The sequence below is a fragment of the Melanotaenia boesemani genome, chromosome 4, assembly GCF_017639745.1.
Source record: "Melanotaenia boesemani isolate fMelBoe1 chromosome 4, fMelBoe1.pri, whole genome shotgun sequence".
NCBI classification, from domain to species: domain Eukaryota; kingdom Metazoa; phylum Chordata; class Actinopteri; order Atheriniformes; family Melanotaeniidae; genus Melanotaenia; species Melanotaenia boesemani.
In genome coordinates this window covers 8,195,140-8,215,831 of record NC_055685.1, presented here as the reverse complement: position 1 = coordinate 8,215,831, position 20,692 = coordinate 8,195,140, and the positions used below count along the sequence as shown (strand labels likewise).

Sequence of the window (20,692 nt, the reverse complement as noted above, 5' to 3'; positions counted from 1 at the left end):
TATATATATATATATATATATATATATATATATATGAACAATTTTCAGATATTTTCTATGGTTACCCGTTTATGTTCATACTGGTGCAGTACCACAATCTACCACTGAGTGTCGCTGTTTCAGCCTAATGTCATTCGCTGTCTGTGGTGCTGAATTGCATTGCTACATCTAACTATAGGCGCCTACCTAAGATAATAGTAAATATATAATAAAGTATAAAGTCACAGTCCTAATGTGCTATGGCTGTAATTTAACAGGAAACAAGTACTTTTTTGGGGGAAAATAAGACAATCGTTATTATTCTATCCTTTTTTCAGCGAATAAAAAATTACAGATTTACATTTTTCTTGTTTAAGCAATAAATTAACATGAGAATGACCATTTGGAACTCACCTGGAAAACCCATAAGTCTGTAAAGAACCTGGCTTTGATACAGGTTGGCTGCACAGTATTTGCTACAACAAATGCCTTGCTCATTTTGACAGAAGCTAAGAAAGTCAAAGCTTTAAGTGCTTAATGGGGGCTTTAATGTTAAAACAGCGATTCATAAGCCGTTCATACCGTCATCCAAAGGTAAATGTGAATACGGAGGTCTCGACCGTCAGCATCTGTCCGACATTGTGTCGGACCAGCATCAAGTCAGCCGGAGGGAGCGACAATGATCCCGGAAGTGGTGGCATTAGGTCTCTCAAATAAAAGAACAAACCAACTTGCACTTCAACTTAACAGCATTCAGTTTCTATGGTTATAAAAGCTTTGACAACAATAAGAAAAAAACTTGAATATAAGGTTAATAATAAGAAATAATAATAATACACATTTTGAGAAATGGTGGTGACTGAACAAATAAGTAAAAAAAAAAAAACAAAAAAAAAAAAAAAAAAAAACAAACTAATAATAAAAAGCAAATGAATAAATGTTTCCCCTTTCCTCTTTAAATGTAATTTTTTTTTCAGCATGACAACATTTATGGAGGCTTAGTTTGATTTAATTGATTAAATAGGGAGCATGGTTGCAAGGCAGGGTTATCCCTCTACTTTAAATCTATTTATTATGTTGGTATTAATGCAATTCTGGAGGATCTGATTGAATTTAGTAGTTTGACCTATAAGACTCTTTTCTTATGTGTATATAATCATCTTCGAACAAACCAGCTGAAGCAAGATTTTGTGCATATATATATATATATATATATATATATATATATATATATATATGAGCCTTTGTTAGCATTAGTAAGTAAAAGTTTATGCTGAAAAGACAAACCGGAAGCAACAGTCTCCACCAGAGAAAAGCAACCATCTCTCCAGGAGTGAATGAGTACACCTGCAGACCGGCCACGCTCGCGCATGCTTCGCTGTGAAGTTAAATCCCTCTCGAAGCTGGGTTGTCCTTTCTTCAAATCCGTAGAGTGAAAGCGTCGAATACCCCCACGCATTTTTTTTATTCTCAAACATACTTGACCGCAACGCCATTTTTTTCTTTAAAGACTCGCACCAGGCAGCAGTCGACAAAGAGCCCGCGGCGACTTCTCTCGTGCCTGACGACGGAGTCACGCTGTAGAAGCACTTTGGATCCACAGAGAAGGAGACCTGCTGAATGAAACTTTCTATCATTTCTCTCAGATCAGTTGAGAAGCACATATGGGTGCCGTTTTTATTTAGGACCAGCCAGCTGACTGATGCTTAAACCGCTGGACGGAACGTATGGAAGATGTTCGGTTCTTTTAATGTCCAGATCGGGAGGTTATTAGCCATGTCAGGGGTCGCTCGTTTTGGAAAATGATTGCTGGCAGCACAGACGGTAAAATAATGGTCAGAAGATGCCTAATAACGTTCAGACCGTTCAGGTAAGAGGCAACGAGCTGACCCTGTCTTTTTCTTTTGTCTCCAGCATTGCAGCTTCTAAAGTTTTATTTTCCTTCATGTTTAACAAACATTTTTAGCCATTACTCGAATTTTAAGTGCGCTCTCACTGCAGTGAATGTCTGCACAAGGGTTTGCAACGTCTTAACGAAATGTAACACAAACTGGAGCCCATGTGTTTGCATGTGCTGTACTCATCTAATCGCCCACACACCAGATGTTTCTGTCTGTGGTCCAGATGAGTTAGAGCTAAAACCATATGGATGGAGACAACAAGCAGCAGTAAATCTAAAAATTAATCTGTTGTAATGTAAATAAGCCCATACTTCTACCGTCAACAGAGTTTTAACTTTCTACCTGCATGGATAGCTCCATTTTCACTGCGTGGTTATGCTTTGTTTAGGGTATAAATGTCAGATGTGCAGAATACTAAGTAGCTTTAGGAAGAGCAGTCTGCCAACCACAATGGTGTCACCAGAGCTGAAGGATGTTTTTCAATGAGCAAAAACTGATTTTTTTGCTCCTGCTCCTGCAGGAGAGCACACATTTCAGAGGTTTGTGGGAGAAAGTTATCATAACACAGTAACTTTGGGCATGCGATCCCCTGCAAACCAGTCAAAGTTCCACTGATGGGCATGCCCTCTTGGGCTAAATTAGAGAGCTTCGGTATGGAAAGAGATGCTCAGTGAAATGTTTTGCTGACCACATAAAGTCTTTTCTTTCACAGAGTGTTAATTCATTAACTTATCTGGAAGGTCATAATAGCCAGAATGCAGCCTGTCAGGATGTTATTAATTGAAATAATTAAAAGTCCACATCATTTAAAAGCTCCTTCCCTGAATCAATAGGCTGGTTAAGGTCACAGGGATAAGTTCTTGGAAATCAGCACCACTAACACCTACAACACGGCTCCTCGATGCTTGGCGGGACTCTTTTACCTAGAGGCTAAATCTGATAAGTCTGTGTGTGTAGGAAGCCAGTTAGCCGATAACACATCTCTCCCACTGATCCAATTAAAAGGAGCAGAGCATTTACTTTAAGCCTGTTAATTAAAGACTCGTCAGGCAGGACCAGGGCCTAATCCATTCATATCACCTATCTGGTGCCACTTTGGAATAACGACTAGATGGTATGAGGGGAAATTATTGCCTTAGGATAACATCACAACAACTACTCTGCACTCACATAAGCAGTCTCTCTGCTGCTTACAAACAATTAACTCTTTAATAGCTTAAAAGACTAAATAAAACTGACAAAAAACACCTTTATGATTAGATGTAAAATCAACTAATCATTACTCAGACTCTTCAGGTTTTTCTACCCACAAGAGAAGATGGGACAAAGCAGATTATAGGTCAGCTATGAATGAATGAACAGTTTTCCTCAGAGAGGTTAGAGGTCAGTGAATTTGTTTTTTTAAATCGCTCACTTGTTTTACTGACCATATGGTGGTATAAGAAGTGTATAATCTACATAGGTTTGAGTATTTTTGGATTATAACCTAATACTGACTAATCCTTTAATCATAATGTTGTATGGGATTGGATGCACATGAGTTTCTGTATTTCTGACCGTCCAACAATGACTGAAGTCTTCTAATATATTTCACAATATGCCTTGAACAGATGGGAAAAGTACAGTTTAGTGGATAAAGAAGTAAATGAGAAAGCATAATGAATGATCATGTTTACTCTCATTAGATTCACACTCTTTGATGTAAACACTATTATCATAGATTTTCCCATGTTTTTGTGTTCGTTAATAAATAATGTTACACAGTGGAGCAATCACTGACTTACTGGTACTTGGATTTTAAAGCTATTTAATGTTATCTTTGATGGTCTCGTGGATAATCTCATTCGTGTTGCTTAACAATGTGTCTCTGCCAACTGATTTCATGCACAAATGGCTGTTTGTATCCCATGTCAGCATCACAATGTGTGTAGTTGTCGTGTTGCAGGATGTGGACTCAGTTCAGGTGAAACATGTCTATGACTTTATTGTTGAACTTTTTTGACTGATGTGTGAGAGGTCTGTCTAAATCATTTTCATCTGAATGTATAGTTTGTTTTAAGTAGCACTTAGTAACTTTCTGGGCTTAAAATATGTTTCTGACTTGTTTCGATGGCACAGTGACATTTATTATGTACATTCTTGGTGCCATCATTTCCCAGCAGCATCCTGAGAAGGGATGGAAATGGAAACCTGGTTCCACTGGGTTAATCAATGCCCTCTATCGGCGCTGACGGTGCTGGCTACAAATAAAAAGACACACACTGTTTGTTGTCGGAAGAAGCGATCTAGAGCATGGCGTGGATTGAATTGCGACATGCTTTTTGTGTGCACATCGGGCCAATACAGAGAGCAGAGGAGAAATTTTGTTTTATTCTATGAAGCCTAGAGGTGGCTGCTGCACAACGCTGGGGAAAAACCTCTGACACCAGCAGCATGTGAGGCAAAGCTGTGCAGCAGGTCTGATCTGCTCTGGCTGGGACTTCTAAATAGTTGTTTTAGCCTCACAGTATATAGCGTAAAATGGCATTACAGAATAAATATTATTGCCTTCTTTCCAAGTTCATGTGCTGCTTAGTGCACTAGGGCTGCAACGATTAGTCGATGTTGTCAACAATAGTCGACAATAAAAATAGTCAACAATGAATAAAGCCGTCGACTATTGTCGGCAAAAAGAAAAACAAAAAATTACAAAGTGAGACATCATCTTCTAATCCTATCTCTGCTGAGAGTTGCACAATGCACATGCCCAAAGAGGGGGAAAAAAAACAACTACAGAGTGAGACATCGTCTTCTTTTTTTTTTTATCTCTGCTGAGAGTTGCACATGAAGTCTGCCAGGGGAAAAATATGGCGGCGGACAAGGGAGCAAAATGCCAGCAGAGGACGTCAAAAGTCTGGGATAACGTCACGTTAAACTTATAAAACAAATTAAATACATGTGAGATTTGTAAAGCGGACCTTGTGTACCACGTAGTACGTCTGCAATGTTTGAACATTTAAAGAGGAGGCACGTCGGACTTACATAACAACCTTATGCAAGGTTTCAAAGCTGAAAGTGAAATAAGAGCCATTTATAATAATCATGAGACACATAATCCGATTGGTCGACTAGTCGTTTTAATAGTCGGTGACTAATCGACCATCAGAATGGTCATTAGTTGCAGCCCTATATGACAGCGTGGATGTCGTTGACAGGTGCGAAGTGACGATTCCCTTCATAAACTCTGCTAGATGTTTCTCTGTGAAACCCTCTTTGAGTTGTGTGTGTTTCAATGCACTTCTTGATAATGTAGACATTTATTCCTACAATGTCCAGTATGATGTCAAATCAAGCATGGATCCATCTCTGCATACCCCCCCTTTACAGAATACTTCCACATGATCTGATCCAGAACGACGGAAATCTAAAAATACAACAGCACAAAATCCTGCATGGTCAAAATAACAACCTGTAGCTGAAATAGGTAGAAATGGTCATAGTTCCTCTGTTCATACTAAATTTTTTTCACATAGTTGAACTGCTGGTAAAGTTGAAAGTTTTGTGAGGTGCCGTCAAAATCTTTGGTTGAGTGTCTGATCTGAAAAACACCAGATCATTTAGTGAAGTAAATGAATGAATAAATGTGGTAGAGGGAGGGGGAGAGGCTGGAAATCCTAGAAATTCTAGTCACAATACAACGGTCAGTGTTTATTTTATTAAATTCTTGGTTGACTTCATGTAAACATCTACACTTTTTATACTAACCTCTTAAGACCAGGGGTCTCATTTATAAAACTGTGCGTAGGATTCTTACTAAAAGTGTACTTACGCCCAAAACCGGAAGTTGGCGTACGCCATAAAATATTCTGATTTATAAAACCGTGCGTACGCACAGGTGCAAGCAATTTCCCCTTTATAAATCACACTCGTCCTTGAAGTTTGCGCAGGTGAATTTGGCTCATGTTCCGCCCACTACACACCCACTTTCCACCATAAATGGTCAATGCAAAGTACCTCAGCGTGTATTAAAATGAGCCAGCTGATCCATGTTGTGATCCATGAACAACGGCAACCGCAGGGAAGCGAACCAAAAAACGCAACTTCACAGAGGCAGAAATCGATGCATTAGTGAGTGAGGTGGAGAGTCGAAAAATTATTTTGTTTGGTAGCCACAGTAGTGGCGTGACAAATAAGAGTAAGTGTCGTGAGTGGCAACACATAGTTACCTCAGTTAACTCTGTGAGCGGGACAGAGCGGACCATGGCGAGATCAAAAAGAAACCATCAATGAACTGAAGGAAATCAGAACAACACTGCATAATTTGTGTGACATTATGTTCGACATTTCAAACACATTAAAAGAGCTTGTGAAAAAGTGAACCTTATTGTCTGCTTAATCGCTGCATGACCTCCTCACGGAGCCGTGCCCCGTGTTGGAACTCCCTGTGTCTGGGAGGGGGCTGTGGGTGAGGGTCGGCATTCCGAGGAGGGGGGAGGCCAGGAGGTAGTTGGATGCCGTGCCTCAGTGCCAGGTTGTGCAGCACGCCACACGCCCTCACGATCCTGCACACCTTTTGGGGATGGTACAATAATCTACCCCCTGACGCATCCAGACACCGCCACTGGCATTTTAAAAGGCCGATGGCGCGCTCTACAGTTGAGCGCGCACGGGAGTGAGCGGTATTGAACAGGGTCTCCTCTGCGCTCTGGGGGTTTGGGAAGGGGGTCAGGAGCCAGCGCCGGAGGGGGTAGCCACTGTCCCCTGCATTTCAATGAAACAGTGCATCAGTGGTCTGCATCTGGCTAAGCTGGTTGTCAATATAAAGTTATTGTCTTACCAAGAAGCCAGCCATCACGTACAGCGCCTGCCTGCAGTCTCTTCTCTACACTGCTTTGCGCTAGGATGTAAGAGTCATGTGTAGAGCCAGGCCATCGTGCAACTACATTTGTCAACATCATGTTGGATTGACATATGACTTGAACATTGATAGTATGCACATGCTTCCTATTGACATACATGAATTCATCGACATATGGGGCCCTTATAGCAATATGAGTGCAGTCAATTGCGCCGATTACATTAGGAAAACCGGACATTGCTGCAAATTGCCTTTTAATGTCGGCCTGTTCTCCTGCAATATAGAGAAATTGGATGTGGAAGAGTGTAGCAGGACGCATAGACAGCGGAGACGGGTTATGAACTCTTGCCAGGTTGAAGTCATGCACGCTGACCAGTGAGCCGAAATCACATCTGCGGTCATACAGCCAGAGCGCAAAATTAATTGGAGACATGGTGACAGGACCCCACGCTGCCACAAGAGGACTCTGGATGCAGTGTGTTGTTAATTCCCCACCTCTCCATCTGTGTCGCCAATTCCCCCAGCCTCCAAAACCAGCGTACGCATGGGTCAGAGCTGCCGTGAAAGACCGCACATTTTCACGTCAAGTTTGTTTTTTATAAATCACAACCTTTGCGTGAAAAGAGGCGTACGCCAGTTTCAGGCCCCATTTTGTGCGTACGCAACGGTTATAAATGAGACCCCAGATCTGTAGTTTTGGCATCCAGATCAGTTTTATTGATCAGATACTAAACTTAAAGTTTACTCATTTTGCATATTATTATTTATTTTGATTGATAAGGGAATCGATGAAGAACCAGAGTGATAGGGAGAATTGTTAATGGCACTTGATAAAGTCTACAAGTCCCATTCCTAGTCCTGCGGCTGAGAAACAACACCTCACAACTCTGTGTTCCAGCCTAGACTATCATGTTCCAGCAACTGGATATCAATTCACTGACTGTTTTCAACGTGCAAAGTGGCTGATTCATCAAAGAAACGCAAGAGGATGCTACTGGAGGAAGAGAGGAAAAGAAAGAAAAGAAGGGACAGAGCAAGAGATAAGACGAGGCAACATGGACAGACCTCTACTCGTTGGAGAGAGCTCGGAGAAAAGACAAGCTGCATGATGGACGTCAAATTAGCCTTCATCAGGGAGCCATAAAATCTCACAGGACTTTTAATAAGCTGATGATGGGTGTTATTATCACCTCTTCCTGTGCAGGACAGATCATGATTGCAGATGCTAGGATGCACCAGTCCAAACATGTAGCACACCAAAAGGAAGGAAAGATTAGCGCAAATACACTTCACAAAGCCAGAAAGTATCTCTTACTCTTGCTGTTTTCTGGTTAAAAAAAGTTATATCCCATGTTGAAAAAATGCTGCTTGTTCTTTTATGACTGCATTAGTTTCAAATGACTCATGAAGATACTAGTTGTTTAGAAAAAGATTAAGAAGGTTTTAGAGTGAAGTGTGGACTCATTGTACAAATACAAGCCTTGAGTTTACCTCTTTCTAGAAGGTTATTGGTCTGTCTCTGGTAAATTTGGGTATTATGATGTTATTCTCTGGACTATGATTGGTCAATAGAGGTGTTGATCATGAAAATCAACCTTCTGGAAATAGAATCACACACTTTTATATGTGGATATAAAAATCTTCATTTTCTACTGTGTTCCATTTTAATTCCACTATTGACACATTAGGCCAACACGTCTTGATTCTGACATCTGTAGTAATCTCACATGTCTCAGCTTTCGTTAGACCAGTGTTACACATACAGCCCTTGTAGTCGTCAAGATATAAATTTATTTTGGGCATTACATTTTAGACAGGAGGCAGAAAATTGACCTTGAGATAAAGAGGTTAAATAACAGAAGCAGAAACAGTTGTTTTTTTTACTTATTCCACAGTATTAATCATTGCAAACCTATTCAAGATGAAAGCTGAAATGAGCATGAAACCCTGCTTCTGAGCAGCTCTGCATCAGTTGCAGGAAAGTGCACGCCTTGATACACAACACTGGTGCCATGCAGCAGTCTAATGTACCGGCACATGGTGTGCCTGGCAGCATATTTCACACACTAGGCAGGATTAACTTAGCTAGGAAGGTCTAAAGGCTGCAGCTGTAGCTGTCTGGGTCTGTGGAGTGCACGGTGTGTGGAAGTATTAGTGGATATAGCAGTCCGGTGTGTTGGTGGACAGACACTGCTCAGTTTGTGAGTGAACATCTTTACACTGCAGCATGATCAAGTCAGGACAAGCTGAATTTAGAGGTGATGGAGGCTCACTCATTCTCCCATGCCAGATTAGCCAACAAACTTTATTGATTTAGAATAATTGGCCACATTTTGATAGATTTGGGTTTTAGTAAACATTGGATCAAGCTCAGTTTTCCATAAATGAACATACGCTCACTGTTCACATTTATAACAAGCTGTAATAAATGAATTCAGATCAGTTTGTTCCTCAGGGCAAAACTTTCACTTCTGTTTGTTTTTTTTTTATATTTTATAGGATGACAGCACAGAGTGGTAGAGATGAGAAAAAAGACAGAGGGAGAAAGAAAAGAAGGATAGAGTGCAGAAAAAAAGAGTAAAATATAGACCAGGTGAGAAGGTGAAGAGAAAGTAGGTTATAATGCTGAGGCAGCTTCTGTTCCACCCACAGTCACTGCAGTGGATTCCTGCAAGAAAATGAGCAGCTTACTGAAGGAATGTTGCAAATTATACAAACTGGTGTAGGTCTGTGGTTTATAAGATTTCGGTTTTTGGGTTTTGAAAGAGGGAGAAAGAAATGCTGGAGGACAGAGAAAGAAACTGGATAAGCCATCAGGAGAAAGCAGGAGAGGAGGCAGAGCTGAAACTGAATGAGCCGTTTCCACAGGCATTAAAACATATTGCTGTTATATTTTGCACATGCAGTTAATTTTATGACTAATACATGTTTTTTCTCCATAGAACTGACTACCCTCAGCCTACTTTATTACCTGTGCCAGTGCGTGTTTCGGTTTTAGCTGCAGCTGTAGGGCAGCAGCTGTAATAGAGGGCTTTGAAATGATTGATCATGTAATATATTGCATTGCACATTTTATAAACATGCCGGCCTAAATGTGACAGAAATAAAGGAAGAAGGTAGATTGGGTTGGAAAAAACAAAACACAATGTTTCCTGTTTGGAAATAATATGATTAGTAACGTAAAAAAAGATCTTTTTAATAAACCTAGCTTGACACTGTAGATGGTTTGTTTCCCAGAACCACAGAAACCATTTGGAAAAGCCAGGACACCTAAAAAAAAACACCTTTACAGGTAATAGAATGAATTTCTGTGTATCAGAAGGGAACTTCACATCTTAACTTCAAATAATTGATTGGAAAACCAATATAAATGTGTAAAATTGTTCTAATCTTAATGGCTGCTTTGCTTTCTGTAGCTGATCAGGTGTCTTTAATCATGTCTAATGCAACTAATCAGACTCAAGCTACTTTGGTTGACATGTTATCTAAGAAGACAGAGATTTCGAACCCAGGAAGAGATGCACGGGCTCCATCTTGGATTACAGCCTCACTCTGGGGTGTTCCAAGCACACCAAACTCTGTACTCATCAGATCATTCATCATCATAATAAACCCTTTTGGGTCAATTAAAAAAAAAAGCCCAGCTGATGTTTTTTTTTTTCTTTTTGTTTAAAGTGGCTGTTTTTCTGCTTTCTTGGTGCAAGCCTGTTACAGCACAATTAAAAATGAGAGGTTTCATCCAGATGTTAGCGTAGCAGGCGCTACATTCCAGGAAGTCCCGTCAGACATGTCGGTGGCTCAGGCGTTCAAGCAAACTGCACCAGCCTGGCTTTGGAGAGAAAGTAATAGTTATAAATAATTGATTCATTTCTTATATTAAATTAAAATTTTTTTCTCCATTCCTGCTGTTGTTTAGGACATATTGTGGACAGTGTTTCCCTATCATTATATTAGCCTACCCCCACAGATTTTCTTGTAATTTCTTGAGTTATATCATGGCTTAAAATCGATCCATTTTTCTTTGTAAGTTTTATTAAAGAAGCACTATTGAACTTTGGCAGATTTTCTCAGTGAGGGGCCCCTAACGACAGATAATTCAGCATCCATCTTGCACCCTACCTGCACTCTGAGCTCTCCAGCCAGTAAAAGTCAGTATGGTGTTGACTCTTGTCTTATCGCTGCCTCTCTCCCTTTCTCTTCTCTTCTCTTCCTCTTTGATTACCTCTTACATTTCTTTGGTGAATCAGCCATGGTGAATGTTCAGTACAGCTGTTGTGTTGGTAGCCAGTTGCTGGCGTGTGATGCGCTGGGTAATGCGAAACTCAGCTGTAACGTGATGCTCCAGGCCGGAACACAAAGTTGTGACATGGAGTTTCTCTGCTGGACAACGACGGCTCCAGGAATGTACATAATAAATATTACTGTTCCATCTAAATGAGTCAGAACCGCATATATTTAAGGTCAAAAAGTGACATAGTGCCACTTTAATGTCAGCACATTTTCTGTGACTTCACTCTGTTTCTTTTGGTTCTGCGTTTCAGTCATTTATGAAAAATTATTCCACGATGAGGTTTGAAACTGCGACGTAACTTCACACCGAGTGCAGCTGTAAAATGATGATTAAATTATTATTATTATTAATGGGTAGGCTTCCTGTTACATTAGAGTTCTTTGTGAATACATGATTCAACAGTGCTGATTTAAATGTTGCAGAGATTCACATCCCCTGTTTATTAAGACTGATGAGTCAAAACAGACTAATTATGATGTATAAAACACTATTTTACTGTCAGATGTCTGTATTTCAGTACAAGGAAGAAGATGCATTATTCTCATATATATTGTCTCCTCTGGCTTGTATGCAAGTTCAAATAGTTTTCTCTTTGTATTAATAAAACCGTAACATAAGTTTAGCAAAACAAACATGGATAAAATGTGAGAAAATAGTCCATGCTGTTAGGTTTGTATTGCTTCTGCCTGTGGGATTTGACTTGTTAGTCATGGAGGCTAACTTTCATTTTGTCCACTGGATGAGAGTCACCAACAGATTTTCCTTCCCATTTCCCCAAAGACTCAGCATAATACAATAACCTTAATCCATATATACTGAAGAGAACTTTAAAAAAAAAAAAAAAGTTCCACTCTTAAGGGCGACTTACCTCAGAGCCTCATCTTACATTTTCCAGTGTGGTTTGGGAACATTTGAAGTAGCAGATCTATGGCACAAAGCAGGGTAAGGATGAAGTACATATGAAGCCTGAACCCACAACATACATGTATAATCACCTGAGACCTGTTTATGTTTTGTTTCATAATATTATAATATCGTATACAGATGCTAATGTTCATTTTAGGAATGCACAGCCAGCTTGGAGGATGGAGGAATGGTGGATCAAAGTAGTTTGTGCGTCTGAGCCGGCAGGGGAGGTTTCTTTTCTTTCCCTCTCCTTTGTGCGAATATGTGTTGCATTAATAATCACAACCATTTTGACTGTGCTGAGGGACAAACTGCTCTCTGTTGTTGGAGTTTTCTTAGATGTATGCAGTGTGATATCATCACAACACGAGTTTGTCTCAAGTGTCCTTTTCTTCTTTCCTGTATGAGTACACTGATCTATGTGTGCAGCATTTTTCTTCTTTCTTTTCTTCCTCTTACCTCCTCCTCGTCTTATTTTCCTGTCTTTGCTGCTGTATTTTCCCACCTCTGTGGTTTTGTTTCCAGTCTTCTATTGTTGTCTGTGCGTTAATCTTTCCACTTTTTTTCATGCTTGATGTTTATTCACTGTTTTCTGCTTTAAATATCTCGCTTTCTCTCTCTCGTGTATCTGTCCATCTTCATGTAATACATGAAGATATGCTACTCACCCAAACATCTGTTTACCTGTCCTTCCTCATAAACATGTTTATCGTTACTCCTCTTTCATCCATTCTTTCTCTCCTCCTGTGTTGCAGGATATTTGTGGTGGGAGTTGGCTTCTTCAGCCTGTGCTTTCTAATGACCTCTCTGGGGGGACAGTTCTCAACCAAGAGACTGGGGGACTCTCCTTTCACCATCCGTACAGAAGGTAATGATGTGTGTGTGTTTATGTGTGAACAGTTTCTTCACTGAGTTAAAATGCTGTAACGTTGCTGCACAATCCAAAGCGGGAACTCGTACCAGCTTGTGCTTCACTTTCATATTCAACTTTTTACTTTTAATAAGCATTGGTGGCAAAAAAAGGAAGTGAACGCTTTGTGATGTGTTCAGGGGCAAAACTAGAATCAGACCTTCAGGGGGGCTCAGCCCCTAATGAGAATGTGACTTGTAAGAAGTAACCTGCAAAAATTTTTAATTTCTCTTTCTTTTCTCTCTCTTTTGTTGGATAAAATTGAATAGTTTTGTATTTATTTTACGACTATAGTATTTTTAATAAACTACTAATTACTGCTACTAATTCCCACCAGCAAGTGAAAAACAAAGTTTAATAGGCTATTAGACCAGTATCTTCCTTACAAATGTTACTTGGTGCACAGAGCAGAAGCACAGCTGGTGGTGATTGTATTCTAGTTAACTTGCTGGATAAATGGTCATTCTCACTGTTTGTTAACATTTATTGTCTAAATTAAAGAAATAACTCAAACATAAAATGATTTTTGATAGTTCGGTTTTGATTGAGACTTGGTGAAAATGGGAGCAGACATATTACTGAATTATCTGACCTGGTTGTCTTGGCTTTGGATGGAAAATGTCTCTTTTTTTGGCTTTCCACAGTTCCAGGAAGGAAAGGTGTAGTTACACCAGCATGTTCTGTTCAGTTCTTTTCAAAAAATGCTTTTTGTATTTTCACGTGAGTGTGTGAGCAGTTGGCATCTTTTTATTGTAGTTTTTGTATTAAGTAGTCAGAGTTGTGACCTGTCTGAGCTGTCATCTACAATCAACTGTTCAGACTGTAGATGTATTTACTATTTGAGACATGTGTATCTATTTTGTTTGCCAGCCCAAACTTTATTGTCTTGAACTTCAGCTGTCAGTATTAATCCTTGTTCTTTGGGTACACTGGTAAAAATTTAAGTAGATTTTACTTTAAGATAGATTGAATCTTTCAGGTGGTATGCTTATGTTGGATTCATTAAAGATGCAAATTATTTTAAATGACCTTGCTTGAAGCAAGATAAAAGAATCTAATTTGCATTGAACACATATGCAGCACATACACATATACAGATTTTCTCAGGACTAACCTTCATCCAACAAGGAAAAAATCAAACATTTATGGAGACAGGATCATGTTTAATCCAGCATCCACTGAAGATTGCAGGTTTGATTAAGACCTATGGGCAAGATACTGAACCATATGCTGCCTCATAATCCGATCCTGAGTGGACTGGAGGGATACAGGTGGAGGACCCAGATGCACATCTCAGTAAATAGAGAATAGTAGGGAAAAAATAGCTTAATTCAACTTAATAACGAGCAAAAGCTTATCGGCAAAAACTAAAATCCAGCTAAAGGCTCCTGAGGAGCTCAGACAAAAGAAATACATAATTCAAGAAATTAAATTAAAAAGAAAGAAAGATGAGAAGAGACAAGAACATGGGCAAATCAGGACGGGCAGTGTGAAATGTAGCTCTAAAATTACACAGGACTTATGAAATTAGTATATCTGCAACCGCAAGGTCTGTTTTAATTCTTTTGGAGTCACATTAAAGCGAACACTTGTGAGATTTGTTAGGATGCGTAAATATCAGTACATGTTTTACTGATGAAGAATAAATGAATATGGCACACAGCACAAATGGAAAAAGTTTCAGGCTTGCCTAAAAAAGACAAACACTATCAAGATGAACATGAATATACCTTTGAAAATAATGCAGCTGTAGCTCTAAACCTCTATCAAATCATTGCACAATATGTGAGCATTACTTTTGCAAAGACCAACTCTAATAAAGTAAAGCAGGAAAAAATTAGAGGTTTTAGTACAGACTGTTCAGCGTAGGTCTCCAAAATGACCAGTTTGGCCCAGTTTGGCACCATCTGTTTGTAAAGGTCCTCAATTCAGTAAAAGTTAAGTTGTTTAAATACTTAAATGGATTTCTATTAAAGTCATACTAAAGACCAAAATTGATCTTTAGTCTGTTTAGAGATAAGGCCCGACTCAGCAGACTTAATGAGCTCGTTGTACCAGTGAATAAACCAGAGGGATTAACCAGCGAGGCAGCTGAAAAGAAGGGTTGCCAAATATATGTTGGCAGCCGTAGATTTGCCCAGCAGCACATCTTAAAAACATCAACAGTATGTGTGGAAAACATTTTCCTCCATTTATAGAGAAATATGTCCATGAATAACTCCTTAGGATCATGCTGTAACCGTTTCTAACCTGATGCAAACTGCCTTTGATCATCTGAGATCACTTTAATGCAAAGCTGATGAAAATAGTGTTTTTATACATCACAGCACATCCTCAGTCTTGTTTAAATGGAATAGACTTGACAATTTATTTCTGTTAGTATCACAGCCTTGAGCTTCACATATTTTTCTATCCTATACAGTAAACGCTGTATTCACAGGCAAGAGCACCTTACAGATGTATTACCAAGGATAGATAATTCCCTTTTTTTTTTTTTGTTCCTTGCTAGTAACCAACTTCTTCCTCCTTTAGATCAATTTGACCCCTAAAAACAATTAATGTGAGATTTCTGTCTGTAATTGTGTGAGAAAACAGGGCGCTTTTTCCAGCAAAGCAATATATCACTAGAGAAATGACACACAATATTCAGCCAGAATATCACATGACCCAGAGTGTGAGTTGATCCCAATGGCAAGGCAGGAAAGAAACAGTCCTGGGGTGAAAGTTATTTTTATGGAGGCCAACCATTTCACAGTGCCACCAGTTAAGAGAAGAAACTATACATTGTGAGGGGATTTCTATGCTTGTGTGGCATGCTTAGGTTCTCTTCGGTGTTTTAAGCTTGTCATGGGTCAGTTAAATTAAAGATGGTGGAACTGCTGAGAATGTGAGTCATTCAGGTGTTGATGTATGTTAAAAAGAAACAGAAAACAGCAGATTTAAATTAAATTTAAGCTTAGGAGCACTGTGTGTGTGTGTGTGAATGTGTGTGTGTTTGTGTGTTGTAGGGAGGCCACTGGGATTACTGTGTCTGAGATAAATGGAGATCACTGTGTTTGTGTGATAAATTAGGATTCCTGTGCTTGTGTCAGTGTTTCTTAGTAAAATCTACTTGATTAATCAACTGCAGCCTGGCAAGGCATCTGGAGTAAGCTCATTAAAAGCTGCATACTGTCCAACTGTATTTACCCATAGGAGTTAACTGTGTGTGCACGTGTGTGTGCGTCTGTCTATATTTGTTTGTATCATGTATGAACTTTATTATCTCAGAGCTTGAAAACACACAAAGGATGCTCATCATCTTCTTCACCTGGCTGCAGCTGTTCATGTGCGCCCCGCTGTTTCACCTCCTTTCTCCCTTTATGTGTGGCTCTGCAGTCCTCTACCACACACTGCTTCTGTTGTTTTCTCCTTTTGTGAGCATCCGTGTGGCTTTTTTTTTTTACACGTGTTTGTGATTAGCTGGCTGGAAATCGGCTGTTAAATGGGGCGACGGCAGCAGGGTGGGACAAGATTGAAGCCGGAGAGACTGAGAGACCGATCCATCTGCTCTCTGCAAAACAACCGGCCCTTTCATTAAGCTTCCACTTGCCACCTGCAGTGTAGCACACACTCTTCTACAACCACAGACAGACAACAGACAGTTGCAGTCCTACTCTTATGTTCACATCACACGCGTGTCATTTTTGACAGACCTTCAGTGTGAGAACACGAAGTGCTGCAAGCAAAACAAAGACCAGTTGCTTTATTTATGGCTCTCTCAAACTCTACACGGTCAAACTCAACATATGTTTTTAATTTTTATTCTTTTAAGCAGAGCTGACCAAAGGCAAAAGCTAACTCAAACAATTCTACACAATAACAATAATAATACCCGACATTAATAATAATACCCAACCAAAATAAGACACAATTAACAATAGACACAGTTTCTATAAGCCTCATTAATTTTTTTGAGAGAAGCTTATTTTGGGCATGTAGGTGCTTTGTCATAGCAGTGAACCAAATCACCAATAAATACTTTATAGTTTTTGTTTTCGAGCTTTAAATTTCAAAGTTTATCATCAGGTTTGCAGAAACAAAGTTATTACTAGTGTTACTTTAAAAATCCAAATTTGACATTATCTCACGCAGAGAAGCTGATTTTAGGCATAAATGTTCCTTGACACAGCTGTGAACATAATGCACCAAAAACCACTTTATTTTCCTTATTTATGAAGATTCTGAGTTTTCAAGCCTTACATTTAGAGTATAACCGCAGCACCATCCATTTCATATATCACACAGTTAACCATTCAATCATCACATCTGACTTTCTGGTCCACACTGCTTACCAGCAAACTTAAATTGGATTTATTAGTACTTATATCAGTACGCTGTATTGGCAAGAAGTCAAATATAAGTACTTGTACTTGGTTGAAAAAATGGAGTATCAGTGCATACCCAATGAAAATAATGGCTGTGCAATCATTTCAGCTACACTTTGCATATACTGTGTATATGTAGAGTGATAACTCACAAAGGACAGAAAACAGCAATCCTCTGTTTAACCTCAAGGATAACATAGCACATGTGACGCTGCTAAGCTTGTCTCTGCCACCGGCTGAGCTCAGTGCAAGCAGATAAAGATGTTTTCCAGCAACAGCAGAAAATCTCTCACCATTGTAACCCAGTGCTGGTGATACCTGTACTGAAAGAAGCAAGATTGCTTCATATAAGAAAAAACAAGTCACTGAGTGACTCTTGACAGAGCTACGTTTGGTAACAGTTGCTGTATGGACGATATGTTTAATTAACTGGTCAAGCTAATGTCCAGACCTGGTCGTCCGCCAGGTAAATAGGGCACTCCGTGCTGCCTGCATTAGTTTCAAATTACATTTCTGTTTGCGTTGAGCCATCTTATTATCAGCTTGTTGGTCACCTGCTTATTTTTAACCTACAAAGTTAAAGATTGTCTGACTCATTTCTTACTTTCCACTTGCCATAGTCACCCATCAGCTTATAAATGCTGATGCCTACACATTTTTTTACATGTTTATTTAAACAGTGACAAATCCATGAAACATTTCTTAAAATCATGAAAGTAAATGCCATGCATACAGGTTTCTAGCCAAGACTAATTTGTAACCGCTGTCCTAAGTTAGACTTCCAGAATGAAAACAGACTCTTAAAACAGTATTTAATTAAACATATTATAATAATTAAAAATCATGTGAAAAGATTAGTGTTTACAATAAAATGACAGATTTCCAAAGCAGAAAGCAACACAAGTTTATAGACGGAGAAAAGAAAATAGTTACTTTGATTATTACATAGTTTATTTAAACTGAACCCGTATAATTTGAAGTGTCTTGAACGCATCATCACCATCTTGGATGGAGCAGCCGCAGCCAGTAAACATCAAACATGGAGGGAAACGAGACAACAGGTGAAGAAGGGACGTATCCAGCATATGTAGGTTTTGTAAAATGTAAAGTTTCAGACAGCAAACATTGTTTGTGAATGGTCCATGTGTGTGTGTTTTTTTTTTTTTTTTTCTTAAGAGGCCAAAAAGAAATTGCCTTAAAAAATGTATTGTATAAATAAAGAATGAGATTTAAAAACAACTGAAATGAAAAAAAAACAACATTTTTTTCTTAATGATCTAGTGTTTATTAGGACTAAAACAATCCTTGGTTTATTTTATAGAAAACAATCAAGTATCAAATACACTCTTCACAGGGAAATAAATATGACAAAATAATTGTGATGTTATTTAGAAACCACGTGCAGACTTGTAAATTCTTTGTATTGTGTTGAGTCATTTTAAATCACATCATGAAGTCAAATTGTTGACAAATCATTAATGAATAGCATTGCATTATGAAAAGGGGTGAATCATTTTGCACCGTATCGGCAGGGGGCTTCACTGTATCGTTAATGTATCGTATTGCTGGCCGTGTATCGGGATGTGTATCGAATCGTCCTCAGTGGTGGAGATTCACATTCCTAATGTTTGGATGTTATCTCTGCAGTCAGTGTTTACAGACCTGTTTTAGTTTTTAACCTGTGTTTTAACTGTGTTAAAAATCTTGAGTTCTGTCAGTTTTTTTTAGCTCTGATGGTAAAAATGCAATCCATGGTTATAATCGTCTCTTTGAAAAGGATGACAGACCAGAGGTTGTTCAACATCTTGCTATCAGACAGTTTCCAGTTACTGCACCTCTAATTCTTACCCCAGTACTTTGTTGTTTACCATTTGGGATACTGTTTCCTGTTCAAAATTGTTTACACACTTACAATCAGTTTTGTGAATGAGAAATTAAAACGGTCAGAACTCAGTAAATTATGTTTCATCAAAATGAGGCGATGATGCCATCTGACAGATTTTTTAATTTAATATTTGTAGGGCTTGTTTACTGATTACTGTGTATTCTTTACAGTTAATCGTGATTATAACCCAGATGGAGGCTTAATAAAGAACCTAGAAATTAAGATGCTTCAAGTCCAGAATATCTTCGTGTTCCCTGGTGATTCCAACAATGCCTTTGCCAAAATGACTGTGATCATCAGTGGGGTTCTCCACTTCTGAAGTGTTTGATGTTAGCAGGAAGTTGTCACTGGTGAAGTGACTGGAGAAAGCTAATTGTGTGTGGAAGCCACTGCTGTGTCAGTCTAAGTACCTCCGTGTGCACCTGACAGCACATGCTTGTGCACATGCTGAGAAATGACTGCGTCTTGACACCAAAGAATGTCCGAGGCTCATTGTCTTCCTGTAGTTTGTCTCTGTGACATAAAAGGTCACATTTTTCTCAATGAGGATGACTGAACTTGAGGATTTAAAGTCTTTCATGAAAAGGTGAAACTTTTTTCTTTTTTTCCCCTAAAGAAAGACCAGAGCAGCGAATACATGATCACTTTGTTTTCACAACTATCTTTAAATCAGCGGCATGAATGCTAATACATTTGTATTTCTATTAATGCAGTTGCATTTAATTGCCTGTATTAGTAGCTATTTTGGCTAATCATCACCCATGCTGAGTTGACTGTAGGGGCATCATACATTCTCATGAAATCAAATTCACAGAATTTCCATTCAGATTGTGCCATAGTAAATTTTTACACATGTATTAGATTGTTTGCTCACAACAGCATCCAAATTTGTGTAAGGCTTTGTCACCTTGATGGTAGCTGCACTGAGAGCAGTTGTTTGGGGTATTAGCTGAATTTCATCATCACCTCTCGCTTCTGTGGATTATCAGCTTCCACCGGAAATTTAGAGAGCCGGGTTTCTGCTCAAATCCTTCCTCTGACTCATCAAAAGGTGTGAACTGGAAATGGAGAAGCAGCATTTTCAATAGTGAAAATGAGAAACTGGAGTATGAAGCGGAAGGTTGGAAATAGAGATTAATTTGTGTGTCAGTGAGAAGCATTAAGATGGCATCATTCACAAAGGAGAGCTGAAAACGAGAGATGAAAATGTACATTAATGGATTAAGATTTCCTCTTTATTAAGAATGCATCAGACATAAGTAAAGTTAACTTTGTCATAGGTCTTCCTTGTAAACCCACCACATTTTAATTCTCGCTGTCTAGATGATTGCCACGTTTCTATGATGTCTGTCTAACTCCTTCCTTCTTGTAAATTTCATCAAATAAGTAGTATAAATCATCCAAAATAGGAGAAAGAGAATTGTCAAGAGTAAGAGAAGGCTAGCTTATTTCTATAGCACAATTCAACGACAGGGTGATTCAAAGACGGAGAGTAGAGCTCTCCGTCTGGAAATGCTGCTGTGCTCTGATCCAAGCCGAGACTAATGTATGCTTGACGCGGATTAATCTGCGTCTGGGATGTTCGTATGCTCCCAGAAAAAAAGATCCATGTTAAT

The 20,692-nt window shown here is 39.0% G+C and overlaps 1 protein-coding gene across 1 annotated transcript in view; it reads left to right on the top strand.

Annotated features, from left to right (window-relative positions):
* The first annotated feature begins 1,333 nt into the window (after positions 1–1,333).
* Positions 1,334–20,692, top strand: part of LOC121637794 (alpha-1,6-mannosylglycoprotein 6-beta-N-acetylglucosaminyltransferase B-like) — a 189,433-nt gene continuing 170,074 nt past the window's right edge. The window contains 2 exon segments of the mRNA XM_041982076.1: positions 1,334–1,849; positions 12,670–12,782. Coding sequence (XP_041838010.1) covers positions 1,782–1,849; positions 12,670–12,782 — 181 coding nt within the window. The 5' untranslated portion in view covers positions 1,334–1,781.